The 14,101-nt window shown below is 37.5% G+C and overlaps 1 protein-coding gene across 13 annotated transcripts in view; it reads right to left on the bottom strand.

Annotated features, from left to right (window-relative positions):
* Positions 1-14,101, bottom strand: part of LOC129775128 (polypyrimidine tract-binding protein 2) — a 658,886-nt gene continuing 644,785 nt past the window's right edge. For all 13 annotated transcript variants that reach the window (XM_055779479.1, XM_055779504.1, XM_055779496.1 and 10 more), the window contains one exon: positions 1-10,723. In XM_055779479.1, the coding sequence (XP_055635454.1) occupies positions 10,591-10,723 (133 nt within the window). In that variant the 3' untranslated portion in view covers positions 1-10,590. The remainder of the gene's footprint in view (positions 10,724-14,101) is intronic.

Below are 14,101 nucleotides of genomic sequence, written 5' to 3'. Positions count from 1 at the left end.
TCATTTTTTTACAATTTTTATTCATTTTTATGTGTATAATGTACTTGTTTTTTTAAATTTTATTTAAATGTTTTTTTTTATTATAAAACGACAAAATCGTAGCCATACTTTTTTACTTTTAATCATTAATATATAATATATATTCTTCATACATTCCATTGTGTTTTTAACTTTTACTTCCAGTTTCCAGTTTCCTGTGTTTTTTTTTTAAACATCTTGCATTTCCGCTTGATTCCACTGCTCCACCTTTATACATATTCGCGTGTGTGTGTATGTGTTTGTCTGTATGTATGTGTGTGTTTTTTTCCTACAACAATTTGTTACGGTAGTTGTGTCTGATGTCTAATGTCGAAGTGTCTGAGGCCTGATTTAGTTCTTTTTTTTCTGTGTGGGTGTGTGTTTGTGATTAATTGTTCCTGATTTCCCAAGGTTTACTTTCACTTTCTTCGCGCGTTTCTTTTGCTTCTTTTTTTGCTGCTGATGGTTTGTCATTCTCTCTTTCCCGTTTTGTTTTTTTTTTCAATACTCCCCCCGCTCCTATCAATCAATAAAAATAAGGTAAAAATATGTATTTTTTCTCCTGGTTCTGCAACATGTCCTTTACCTTGTGTGTTTTTTTTCAATTTCTTTGATTTCTTTGTTTTGTTTGATTCGATTCACTTGTGTCTCCTCCTTTTTTGGGGTGTGTTTTTGTGTGATAATTCGCTATATTTAGTACCCTCGTAAACCGCAGCACGACGCAGGAATTTTGCGCTTTTCCTCTATCTTTCTTCCTTACCAGCGCTTTGATTAGCGCATCACACATGTGTGTGTGGGGTTAATTTCCGCTAGTTTTTTTTTGTTTGTTTTTCTTTAATCTCAGCTACTAGTTTTTTTTTACATTCTTTTTTTTTCGTTTTCATCTAGAGTTACACATCTTTCGCTAAGTTGTTTTTGTTCACACTCAATTTGCTAACGGCTTTTGTTGTTGTTGTTCTCTGTGGGTGTAGGTATGTTTGTGTCGGTGTCGGGGAATTGGGATTCAAATTCAGGTTGTTTGCACATTCTCATTTGCGTCTAATCGTAAACCGTAATTAATTTATCTAGCACAGCTTCCACACTCTACATGGGGGATGTTTACTCTTGTTTCTCTGTTTTTTTTCGACTAAACTAACGCGGAGTGTTTGTTTGCATGTGTGCGGGGTTTTTGTTTTCTCAATCAAAACAGTACTAATAATAATAATCTCTAGCCCCTTTTCTACTATCGATACCTTACCGTGCGCGCGCATTCTTAGTGTCTTTTTGTTTGAGTTATTTTATTTGTTCGTGCACACTTTTCCCTTTCCGATTTTTTTTTTAATTCTTTTGGTTGCCTTTAAAGCTCTCAAGGTTGACTCATTTTTCTTCTTTGTTTTTTTTTGCTCAGGTAGTAATCCTTTTTTGTTTGTTCAGATTTTGTGTGCTGGAAAAAAAAGTAACAGGGAAAAGAGAAAGATATCGAGTAGTAGAAGAAGCGTTAGATGGAATTGGTTTTCATCCGTTGATATGTTGTTTTTTTATTCAGATTTTTTGCTGTGTTTGAATTTTTAGAGAGAAGAAAAAGTGAAAATTGAATGTGTGAATGAGTGTGTGTGCTGTCAGCGATTATCAAATAGTAGGCTCTGGCTGTTGGTTCCCATTTTATTTAGCACAGAAGGAAGAAAGAGTAGATGAAAAATGATGGTTCCATAATTTGATTGTTTTGTCCCGTTTTTCGGCTGATGAGAAGTGTCTTTCAGTTTCGGCGGCATTCACTCTCTCTCTTTGTTTTTGTTTTTTTCATGTTGCTCGCTAGGTATATATGAACAATCGCCATTTTCTGCTGTCAATAAGTTTGTTTTTCAAATGTTTGCTTTGTTTTGTTTGAATAGGTCCAAGTGTCCCCACAATTTAACGCTAATTTGTTTCGCCTACCCCACGTATCTCACGTATAACCAGTTATATTATTTATATCGTACGTTCTGCTTCTCCTCTCTCTTATTTTGGTTGCTTATTGTAAAAGTTTGCAATAAAAAATTCACAATCATATGTATGCTTCTTGAACGCTGTGAGTTGAGTGAGTGAGTGTGTGTTTCTGTTAAATGTAAACATTTATCTATTTCTTGTTTAAAGTTATTCTCAATATACAAATTTATGTAATATTATCTGTGGGGTCTCTATGTGTGTGTGTCTGTGGATGTCTGCTTTTATGCGTGTTAGTGTGAAACTTGTGGCGCGAGTGTTTGTTTCGTCCCGTTTTTTTCTCATCTAAATAATGTTCTAAATATTTTCGGCGGAGATTTTGAATATTTTCCCATCTTGGGATTTTACATTTCACTCAGTAGGCCTTGTTTTCTGTTCGAGTGAGCTGTTTCACACATACTTGGATGACTTGAAAAAATCTTTTTTGTCGAGAAGGGTGAGCTCATTCGATGAAATAGATCGAAAATAATCGTTGACAGAGGCGCTTTCGGCTGAGGTCGAAAAGAAGAGATGAGAGAGTAGTTGTTCTCAAAAGTGTGAGTAGAATGAAGAGCAGCAAGTTTTTGAAATATTGCACTTGGTTTACTTAAAAATTTAACTCTCTAACCTAAAATATCCCTTCCGAATAGTGTTTGTGTGTGGAAGGCGAAAATGTTTGATGCTTCTCCCTTTGTCTTTTCGACTTGGCCTACTCTTCCTCTGTTGTCCCATTTTTTGTTTGTTTTTTTTTCATGCACTCTCTATTTTTAACAACAATAGTAATAATAATCACAAATAACAATTATGCTGCGAGTCACACGCGATGCCTCTGCTTCTGTGTCGTTCGCGCGAATAATTTATCCCTTAATACGCATAATTTTGTCGACTTGGAACTTTATCTCATTTTCTTTTCTTCTTCTGAATTGACTTTTGGTTACACGTTTTACTCGAAGAGACCTTGCTAAATTGTGTAATTGTTTTTGGCTAGCTTGGAGATAAATGTCGCTGCTCACGCGGAGCCATCTTTTTTTATTTTGTGGAAAAAGTTGATCTCTAGTTTCATTTCCTAGGTGGAGATAGTTGAAGACTGTGCCATTGTAAGAAGAATTGTTTGTAGACTCGTCCTGGGGTTCAGAAGAATTGGAGGGGGTGAACAATTTTATAACATCATCACCTTGAAAGTATGTGTGAGAGGGAGCGCGGTGAACAATTCGATGATTGTACATCCTGTATGATTTGTAGCAATTCCAAACAAGTTAGAGGCGAATGAACTGAAAAGTTTAAAGCCTCTTTAATCCAACATCATCATCATCCAAACAAGTGATTGCTGTATTTGTGAGAGCCGGAATTGCTCACCCTATTGGGCAATGCTTGCGGGTGATTTCACTGCCGCTGTTTCGAGCAATTCCAAATCAGAGAGAGTGTTCCTAGCAAACATTAAATCGTATAACCAGCACATTCGGCAACTTTCTCTAACATTGTACCTAGCTGTCATTTATTTTTTTCCACTGCGTTCTAAGGAAAAGAAAGTCATCTCAATCAAGCAAACAAAATACTTAGTTTCGTTCATTGGAAACAGTAGCAAATTCCTGGGAACGCTCTCAATTGAATTATCTGACAACAATTTGTACCCTCAAGTATTTCTGAATGTAGTTTGACATAGTTTGATACCATTTGTAAGCCAATTTGGCAGCCTTGTAAAGCTAAACAAACAAGCCAGAGGTTCAGATTCGTTTCCCATTCTGGTCATAGAAATAGAAATCTCTACAACGTTGAAACGGCGGAGTTCCTGTAGAAAACGTCAGTGTCATTAAAGATAGGGTTACCATCTGTCCTGATTTTGAGATCTATTTCGGCCGTCCTGATTTTCGTTAGAAATTCTTTTTTGGTATAGAATCAGAATTATTCTCAGTGTATTATGTTTTTGAGTAAACCCTTTTTTTTAAGACAAAAGTTTTGTGAGCATATAAAGAGTAGCAGTTGGATGATCCACAAGATCTTAAAACCATTTTCATTTGGAGATTTTGTTTCGCTGGCAACGGAGATATTTTTGTGTTTTGTCTCGATATTCCAGGTTAATTTTTGACGTAGGACTACGTCTTTCACTTCTGTATCGGGGTGTAGATTCAATGTTCCAAAAACGAAAGCGTGACGATTGAAGTGCAAGGTTTTGACCATTAATACCTCTTTGCCGGCTGTACGGAATAGTATGTGATAATCACTTCATTCGAAAGGAAAACTATCCTAGAGTTATATGATTGGTAATTTTTGGCTCGAAAAATTGTTTCAATGGCTTGAAAATTGCTTTGAAAACATGCTATTGAAACCATGCAAATCCATATATAAGCTGGTGCCCGCTCGGAAATCCATTTAGTTGTCATACGATGTAAGGAAAAGAAGGTCACGCTTAAACGACTATGCATTATGATTTTCACCCCCAATTCCATTTCTTTTCTGTAGCCGGACCGAACGAAGCGTTTAGCGAAAAACGAAGTGTGGATGACAATTCGATACAGATTGTTTACAAATGGTAACATTGGCTATACATTTGATAACGGAGAAAATGAAATGTTGGATATGGTGTACAGAATATTCCACTATATCAAAGAAACCAAATTGTTTGATGATGGTGGGAAGGGGGTATTATTTGTTCTGGGTATTTTCGAGGATAAATAGACTTCTCCTTGAGCGTTAATTATTCTTTTCCAGCTAAACCAAGTATATTATAATCATTTTATTCAAAAGATAAAGTGTCTAAGAGTTATATGCTTATTAATTATTAACTCGAAAAATAGTTTAAAAATTGCTTTGGAAACAGGCCAATGAAATTACAAATCTGTATATAAGCTGGTGCCGCTCGTGCATTTCAGGAACGTCAAGAAATATGTTAAATAAATAAATTTCACGTGTTTTTATTTATTTATTCTCAAAGAATCACAATGGTTTGGTCATAATCGTAACTATATCAGGTGTCTTGATTTTCAACTCCAACCAGATGGTATGCCTAACTAAACGAGAAGAACAAGAAGTGTTAAATTCATAATATGATGTTATATTCCCTTCATCACGACCTAATACGATTTACTGATGAATGATTTTCCGCAGCATGTAACACAATTTTTCGCAGTGCTGCATGTCCCAACAAGTAATAGCTATAATAGCTGTGGTCTTCATGCTGAGGAGCAAAACAAAATGCGTTTGATGTTTGAAAAGAAATATGAGATTTGTATTCCCTGTTTAAAGAAAAGACGAAATTCATATAGAATAAGCAGATAAACCGAAAAAAAGTTTTTAATTTTTCAAAGATCGATCGATCACTACGCCGTTTGGAAAATCGATTCGACAAGACCGATCATTTTAAAAATGATTGTTTGTTGGGGTGGGTCAGAAAACCGATGCCCGTCATACCGAATTACGACTTAATCTGTCGTGCAAAATTAAATCGTGTTATTTTATGCGATTGCAGATATACGCAATACACACATATTGATCGACATTATTACGACTGTGATTTGACACCACTCTATATAGGACTTAGGATACGGCAAATTTTACGATTTAATGTTTGCTGGGTTGAAAGTAAGAAGTTGCAGACGCGCGCAAGGGGAAAATTGTCACTCTACGTTTGTATGTGTGTGTATGTGTGTGTTCGTCTTGCGTGCGTGTTCAAATGTATATGTGTTTATGATTGTGTGTGTGTCTCTTTCTATAGATAATATCTATTATGACCCTAATTCCACTGTCTGTCGCATCGATTTAAGATATATATTTGACACATATTTCACTTCCTTTTTTCTGCGTGTTTTTGTTCTCAACCACCGTTTATAGTTTTTTCATTTGATTATCATTTTCACTACAACACCTGACTTGGTTTTTTTCTTGTTTCTTGTTTGTTTGTCACTTTTTTGTTTGATTTTCCCCACTGTCAATGTCCTTCTTCCTCTGGATAAAAAAAAAACTAATTGCCTTGCACAGATGTCGCACAGCGATAATCAGTATTGAGTGCATGTGTAGAAAGTGAATCAATACTGTGTGACATCCCCACCACAACACCCCGCGGAAGCACTTTAAACCATGTTCACGAGGTGCGTGTGTGTGTGAGGCGCGAAATTAGATCATCTAGCTTAATATGAGACAAAAAACAGGTAGAAACTAAGGGCTACTTACGAAGTAAACGATACTCAGTAGTGCACAGATATTGCAATCATAATAATATACACCGATTTTTTTTTGAATAACCTTACGACAGAAGTTACCCCCTGAAATATTTATGTGTTTGTGTGTCGCAGTAGATTGAGAATAGATTTTAGTCGTCTTGGTCGTCGTGAGTCTGTTGAGTTGCGTTAAATGCAAAGTAGATTAGATTTGATTGTATCGCATTGTGGTTGTTTTGTCCTCCCGCTGCCTCTCATCAGTGTTTTTTTTTTGTTCTTTTAGTTTTCTTTGCTAGCGTAGAATTATTTGTTTTAAACGTAGTACGAACAGCTTTCTCTTATTTGATTAAACTTCAAATACATTGATATTTTTTTTTGTATGATATTTAATTACTTTTCACGTGTTTTTTTTGTTTGTTTTACAATAGATAGATTCTAACTTTTTTTTTGTTTTGTTTGTTTCACTTGCTTATAGAATATAGAAGATAGAGTATAGAGATATTTCAGATTGGTAGCTTAAATGTAATAATAGGAGGATAATAATACGATAAAAAAAACTAATAAATAGAATGGGTTTTGTTTGCACGAGAGAGCGAACAAACAAACAAACAAACAAATATATACCGCAGAGTGCGCTTCATCGAGCGGAAGAGATTTCCTGGTTTACTGCTTTATGTTGTATGTGTGTGTGTCTGAGTGTGTGTTTATGTATTCTTGGTCTACTTTTTTTCCTTTTCGGTGAGAGTGTGTGTATATTGTTGGGTCCATATTTCAACCTATCTTTAATCATATCCACCACTTCTTGCTTCCTTAGTTCATCGATTTTTAACGAAACTAAAACGACTTTTGGCTAGCAGCAATAACGAGTTTCTTGTGTTTTGTTTTATTAGTTGTTTGTTTCGCTACGATTTGAAATCTCCTTTTTTTTTCATTTTCATTTGCAGCTTCGCGTCTGCCTTTGTTCTAACAACTAAGGGGGAGTAGTTTTCTCGTGTGTCTCATCTTGTCTTAAATAAGTGTTATTAGAAGTAGTTTCGATAGTGGGTAGGTGTGATAGCAGTAGGAAAATTTATCTTATGAAAATAATTGTTTAAAAAATAAATGTATAGATACGTTTTTCTCCGTCTAGGGAATATTTATGAGTAAGTTTGTTTTTTTTTTATTATTTTTAAGAGCTAAGATATAGTTAGTGATATCCATTTACTTGCTTGCATGGGTGTTTGTGTGTGTGTCTGTTTGTGTCTGTATCAGATTCGATCAGATTCTAAAAGAGCATCGCGCTCAGTATTTGACTTCCAAACGCGACGTTTGTTTGTATGTTTGTGTTTCTTTTCTGTGTGGGGTCTTTAATTTTTCACTGTGTATAATAAGAATTTAGCTGTTTGTTTTTTTTTTCATTGTTTACAAGTATATAATAATAGAGTTTGAAGATTAAAGATGTATCGCTAAAATATAACATCATCTGATTGTCGAGATTTCGCATATATTTATTCGAATTATCCCGGCCCCCCGTTGGCCGCGGCGAAAAGCAAAGTTCCCGCGCACACTCAGGGGCACTCTCTTCGAGGGCTTCCGTATGTGTGTGTGTGTCTCTCTCTCTCTTTCTATCGTCGGTTTAGGGTAAGCGCCTCGATCGCTTGTCACCCTGCTTCGTGCTTCACTTGTTTTTTCTCCCTTAAATTCTTATCTTCTCTCCTTCCTTTCTCTCTCTTTCTCTGCCGCCTGTCATCCATGCTGCCTATGTCTTTGTGTAAATATTTTTTTTTAAATTTTTCCTAATTTGTTTACCCATTTTTTTATGATTTGCTCCTGGGTCCAGCTGCCCAGCTATTCCCTTCCTCTCCTGCTTCTTTGAATGTAGATTAATACTCTAAATATATAGTTTTAATATACCTTTTTTATCATAATAATCATAAAAAACTGTTTAATGATTTAATCACCACTTTTTATAGTTATTTTTCTATAATTCTCCAATTTTTTCTCTCTCTATATAATTACTTCAATAAGAGTGTTTCACTTCCGGTTTTACTCATCGATAAGCTCAAAAATGCAACGCCTACTTTTTTTGTTTGTCATATTTTCTTCCTAGTGTGAGTAAATTTCTCGCCTCTCTCTCTATGTGTTTTTTACTCTCTTCCTTTTCCTAGGTATGAGTGTTTTTTTTGTTCGGATGCGTGGCATTTACACGTGTTTACACATTGATGATGAATTGTAGTCGCATTTTTCCACGCGAATGATTGTTTTCAGCATTGTTTCTTCTTCAAATATGATTGGATTGAAGTTTTTTTTTGTTTATGTTGTCTTGCCTTATTTAACCTGTTTGATTTGACACTTATTCTCACTTGTGCTACAGCATTTTGTAGCGAATATGTAGTGCGTGTGTGTGTGTATAGATACTTTTCGCTTCGAACCCAAAACCGGTGATAAATCAAACATTTTAGCGAACATAGGGTTAATACGATAGGAAGTGATAGAAAAAAGTTTCAATTTCCGAAAAAGATACACCCACCACAACATGGGATGGGTGGGTGTTTGTGTTTGTGTTTGTTTTGTTTCTCTTCCTCTTACCCTATCTATATTCAATGCGCCGTTTGAGTGGTTTTTTTTTGGTAAACGATCACAAAGCTAATCACGGCGTTCAACAATTGCGCGTTCACTCACACATTAGTATTCGACACACGAATACACAGCACCGATATATGCCCGGGCCCGAAGAGACACTACCTTCGCTTTCCGGCGAAAGCTATTGCAACTAAGAAAAATAACTCCCCTCTTAAATCTTACATAACCATTTGTAAATAACTACAACTTAAACGTTTAACATTGGGTATACGACAAAAAAAAAGAATTAAATCCTATAATTGACCCCTGCGCCTGCTTTGTGTCATCAGAGCGAAGCAGGCGCTGACATGGTCCAGCTGCTTTCCCACATAAACCTATATCTTTATGTACCACATACACATTGCGTAACCATTCGCCCCCCTCTCTATACCAACAATAATAAGAATAATTATAACATTAAACAATACTGGAAATTATTCGTTTTCTCTCTGTGTGTGTTTGTTTGTTTTTTTTTTGTTCCTTCCGTTTGTTTCTTCTGCCTTCTGCTTTCCTCCTCATTAGGTGGTAAATATAGGTGCCCTAAAAATAGTGTTTAACCTAACTCTAACTAGTAATTAATAATACAGTAATTGTTTTCCTTCGAGTTGTTCTCTCGAACTCTGATTCTTCCTTCACGCATCCACTCATGCACACACACACACACACACCTCGCGCACACGCACACACACACGCTCACTCACAGATCGTGTCCCTCTCTCTTTCTTTCTCTCTATATCGATTGCGGGGGAAGAGAAACTTCAATAGATGAAAAAAAACCCAAAATCATCGCTTTCGCGAGAATGTAAAAATTCTTTTAATTCAGATCTTCGCTTCAATTCAACTGCGCTTTGTTGTTGTTGTTGTTGATAATGTACACACGATTGCTTCTAGCATTTGTGTGTGTGTATAGATTTCTATGCAATAAGAATGTGTTTGTTTTTTTTTCATCTTCTGTTTAGTACATTTAAATACGATCTTCTACAGCTTAAATAGTATCTGTGTGTGTGTGGTTTTTTGTTGTCTTGCCATTTGTTTTTGTTCCGTTGCCTTACTCTCTAGTAGCTCTTCTCTATTTTGATAATCTCGTGTGTTCTACTAGTTTTTTTTTGTTTTCTCTGCTGATATTAGAAGATTCATAATTCCATCGTCCGGAATCGTCCGGTGGTCCGTCGAATGCGCCTCCTGCCTCCTGCCCTTTTGTGTATGTGTGTGTAAGTTTTGTATTTCTTTGTTTGATATAATTAGGTATAGTTTGTTCCCATTTTTAACGCGTGCTTTTTTCTCCTAATTTTCCTCTAGTTAAAAAGATTACAACTTCAATTTACACATGTGTTGGATTGGTTTCGCTCTATATCCGTTTGATCTCTGGGTCTATGCTATGTGGGCATGTTGTGAATTTCACTACCAGATTTGATTTGTTTCGCTTTTTGACCGAGTCCCATTTTCAAACACTTCGTGTGGTTTTGGTTTTCTCATTCTCAAAGCAATGGCGCAGCGACGCAGCAGTTGACGTGGTTTGGCGGAAGATAATTATTACATCGGAAATGTGGAGGAGCTGGTACCTTATCGAGTCCTCAGAAGAACGATTACAATTCTACACACAATCGCGCTCGCTCGCACACCTATTGCAGCTATCGTCGTTCAGTCTCTTTTGTTCTGCGATTTGTGGTTTGAATAGTTGCACATTTGGGGGGTGGGGGCGAAGAGGTTGATGGGTTTCAAGCACGAAAATCTTCAAGTCAATTTGTTTATTTTTATCCGCGGGGATAAGATGATGCTGAGAGCAGGCTTCGATGGGCTCCAAACGAGCGCGTGCGCGCTCTTGTTGAGTGGCTGTGTGTGTGTCGGTTAAGGTAAACTGAACGGTTGATCGCTCTTAGATGTTGGATTTGGAAAAGCTGACACGCAGATGATTCGACTCCGATAGCTGGTAGTTGTGCATCTTGATCAGAGCGCACACAGCCTCCTCGATCGAGCTGAGCTGTATCAGGGCCATCTTGTGATCCTTCCTGGAAAGTGAAGACAACAAAGCAGAACGTTAATCGTGGTGGACGATTTGATACCTTCAATGCAAAAACTGGGGTGTCGTTCGAAATGCACACACTGATTCAAACTAAAATAAAAAAAAACAAAACTAGATCCGTGCAAATTTCGGAAACATTAAATATTTTGATAAAGTACAGTGAGGTAAACTGATTATTTTTCTTCGGAAAATGCGACAACTTTTTCGAGGCCTTAATTCTTCACACTAATCAAATCATCTCATTGAGCCAAAATAGGTTGTGAATTTCACCCGAACCAGAACGAACAAAAATTAGAATGTCTGACAAAATCACTCCGGTACACAGTAATTCCAACTTTTAAAAATCCCTTTCTTTGGTATATCGCTCAACTGTTTGCTTATAAATGTTCATATTTTAACGACAAAAATACAGAAGGTATTCGGTATTGACGTTTGCATTAAAAAAATGGACAAAAAGTGCCGATTTTTCATGGGTTTACCTTCACACGCACTGACGAAACTACCCATGCAGCATCAATCATAGTAACCCATGAATCAGCAGAAAAAATTGACAGCTCCATCAGTCGAACTCTAACCGTGATGGCGAAAACGGTGAAGCTACTCCGTTCAGAAGTGTGCGGCATCTACAACATCTTGGCACTAATGGACAACAATCAGAGCATCAAAAGAAAGCCCGGTTCCGATCGACCAACGACCCTGAGCGACAAGAAGCTCCAAAGGATGCTGAAGAGGAAGATTGAGGAAAAAGTGCCTACATCGCTGCGTGCGACTGGTCGGGAGGTCGGTGCAACCGGCCAAACAGTGAAAAAGTACCTGGCAAACATGGGCATACATCCACTGATCTCGGAGTTGCAGGCAATGACGCAGCGACAACGGCTGAATGAAATGGTCATGTCGATTTTCCCGGCGACGACGAGACCTATCTCACCCTGGATGGCAACAACTGGAAGACTACTTCGTATTTTACTACCCCCACGAAGGAAGTGAGCTCCAAAGTGAAGTTTATTTAACACACCAAGTTCCCCAAGAAGGTGCTGCTGTGGTTGACAATCAGCGAGAAGGGGATGTCAAAGCCGCTTTTCTTCAGCTCCGGACTGGACGTGAACGGAGAAATTTGTAGTACGAAGTGCCTGCCGGAAGTTCATGTTCATCAAGTTCATCAAGAAATAACATAAGGGCGAATACGCGGTGTTCTGGCCGGATCTGGGCGTCGACCCACTACTTGAAGCGATCGTTAGTTGAGATGGAACGGCTGAATATCGATGTGGTAGTCGGCGAAACCGCCCAACATCCCCCACCAGCGTGCCATCGATAATTTTGTCGCGAAAACTGAGAAGGAATTGATAAATAAAACGAAGAAAGAACTCAAAAACATGCCCCTTCCACAGGAAATTTATCAACCTCAATTATCTGTCTTAGTTTTTTTATCCCCATTCGAAAAAAGTCCATTTTTTAAATGCAAACGTTATGCCAAACGCAAGAAAAGAAGCTTACTTCAGCATTGGGAGTCAAGCAGGGCAAGCCATTCCAAGCGATTGCATGCGTTAGGAATGATTCGAAGGCAACGAACTTGGGTTCCTTGGGATAATTTGAAGTCAAAGGACGTTGCGTCTGTGGACAATTGTTTCGGTGGCAAAAATAAATACTCCAACCTAGAGTTCTCTTCTCTTGTCCATATCATAAACGAACGATATTGGTGTCTAAGTCGGGTCTACGAATCTGCTACCGCAACCTGACTTCAATCCACACTACTACTCCCCCTGACACGAACTTCGTTAACCGCGTACACAATCTTTTTTTCAGCGTCCATATAAAGTGAAACGAAAACTTGATTTCTGATGCAAAAAAGTAGTTGCACCATCAATGAACGGCTCCATTGTTTACCCACCGGGAACTCAAACCAACGATCTAAGACAGATAGCGTGCAAAATAACCTGCAGTTTGGAAGGAATTTTAAACAAATTTATGTTCACGTTGTCTTCGAGTTCAATTTTGTGAAAAAAATTGTAATGGGTTGTATCTAGGACACGACCGCAGTTTTCGACGTAGAACAACGGAATTATATTATTCAATTCACTTGTTTATTACTTCGGATATTATTTTAGAATGCATAATTTTTTTTGCAATATATAATATTAATATAATATAATATTCTACAATATTTTGTAATATAATTTTGTATTACTTCAGGAGACTCGAAAAATTCTAGAGAAATGCAGTGTATATCTATATTCCAAAATTCTGGATACTCTTCCATATCCGCACTAGCACAAAAAATTCTCGTATGCTGCTCTTCTTTGTCGTAGCACACTTTGATACAGAGGGCTTCTTCTCCTTGTATCGAGCTGTGTGTGTATGTGTGTGAAATCAGTATTAGGCATGAACAAGCAAACCATTTGTCATGCGAAAATGCGAAAACAGAATAAAAACTGAGAGAGGTTGGCGTCGACATCATGTCTCATACCGTATGTTTCTAATCTGTTTTCGCATTTTCGCATGACAATTGTCATGGGCATGAATGATATTCGCTGGTTGTGTTATGCTAGCTCACTCACATCTCACATCAGCATTCTATTCTATTTTTGGTTTCCGCTTCTAGCCCTGAGAAGGGCCCTCGTGGAAAGAAACTATTCCATACTCCTCCATCACCCGACTTTAAAACAAACCTCCCCCGCTCGACGCTCTGCGGCAACCATGTTGCTTCGATGACCACCAAACGAGAAGTGGTGTGGCTTCAGGAAGGAAGGAAGGATGTTGAATTAAAGAGACTTTAAACTCTGGAGTGTTCATTCGTCTCTAGCCTTGAGAGAGGCCATTGGAAAACTTTACTCTACTCCTGCACTACACCTCCACCCTCATTGCCTTGAGAAAGGCACGACGAGGGATCGCCCTCGTCGTCCAGCTCGTCCAGCAACGATGTTGTCAAGTCGGCGTCCACATAAAGAATAGTGTGGCTTCCAATCGTGGATGGCTTATTTAAACCAAATATGTTGAAAACGGGCAGAAACGAATGTATCAGTTGCTCGTTATTGACAGCTCTGTTCGGGAATGCACACAAATCGGCAGAACAAATGTATGGGGAAATGAGAATGATTCCAGTTTCATTAAATTAAACTGTATAGGCATTAGTGGATTGTACTGTTTAGTATATTAAACGAATCTTAGAGAATTTCCGATTCCATTGTTGTGCAAAGTATCACAATTTGTTCGCTGTGAAAATATTGATTAACGTTAACTTTATTTCACAAAAACGTGACCTGTTTTCTGATTTGGCACCCTTCCTGAAAGACGTAGTTCTACGTCAAAAAAAAACATACAGAAAAATGGGTTTATACCAACAAAATTCACAAATTTGTCAGTATTT

The sequence above is a fragment of the Toxorhynchites rutilus genome, chromosome 1 (genome assembly GCF_029784135.1).
Source record: "Toxorhynchites rutilus septentrionalis strain SRP chromosome 1, ASM2978413v1, whole genome shotgun sequence".
Taxonomy (NCBI): Eukaryota; Metazoa; Arthropoda; class Insecta; order Diptera; family Culicidae; genus Toxorhynchites; species Toxorhynchites rutilus.
Note: the sequence above shows the minus strand (reverse complement) of the source record. Positions and strands in the feature narration are given on the sequence as shown.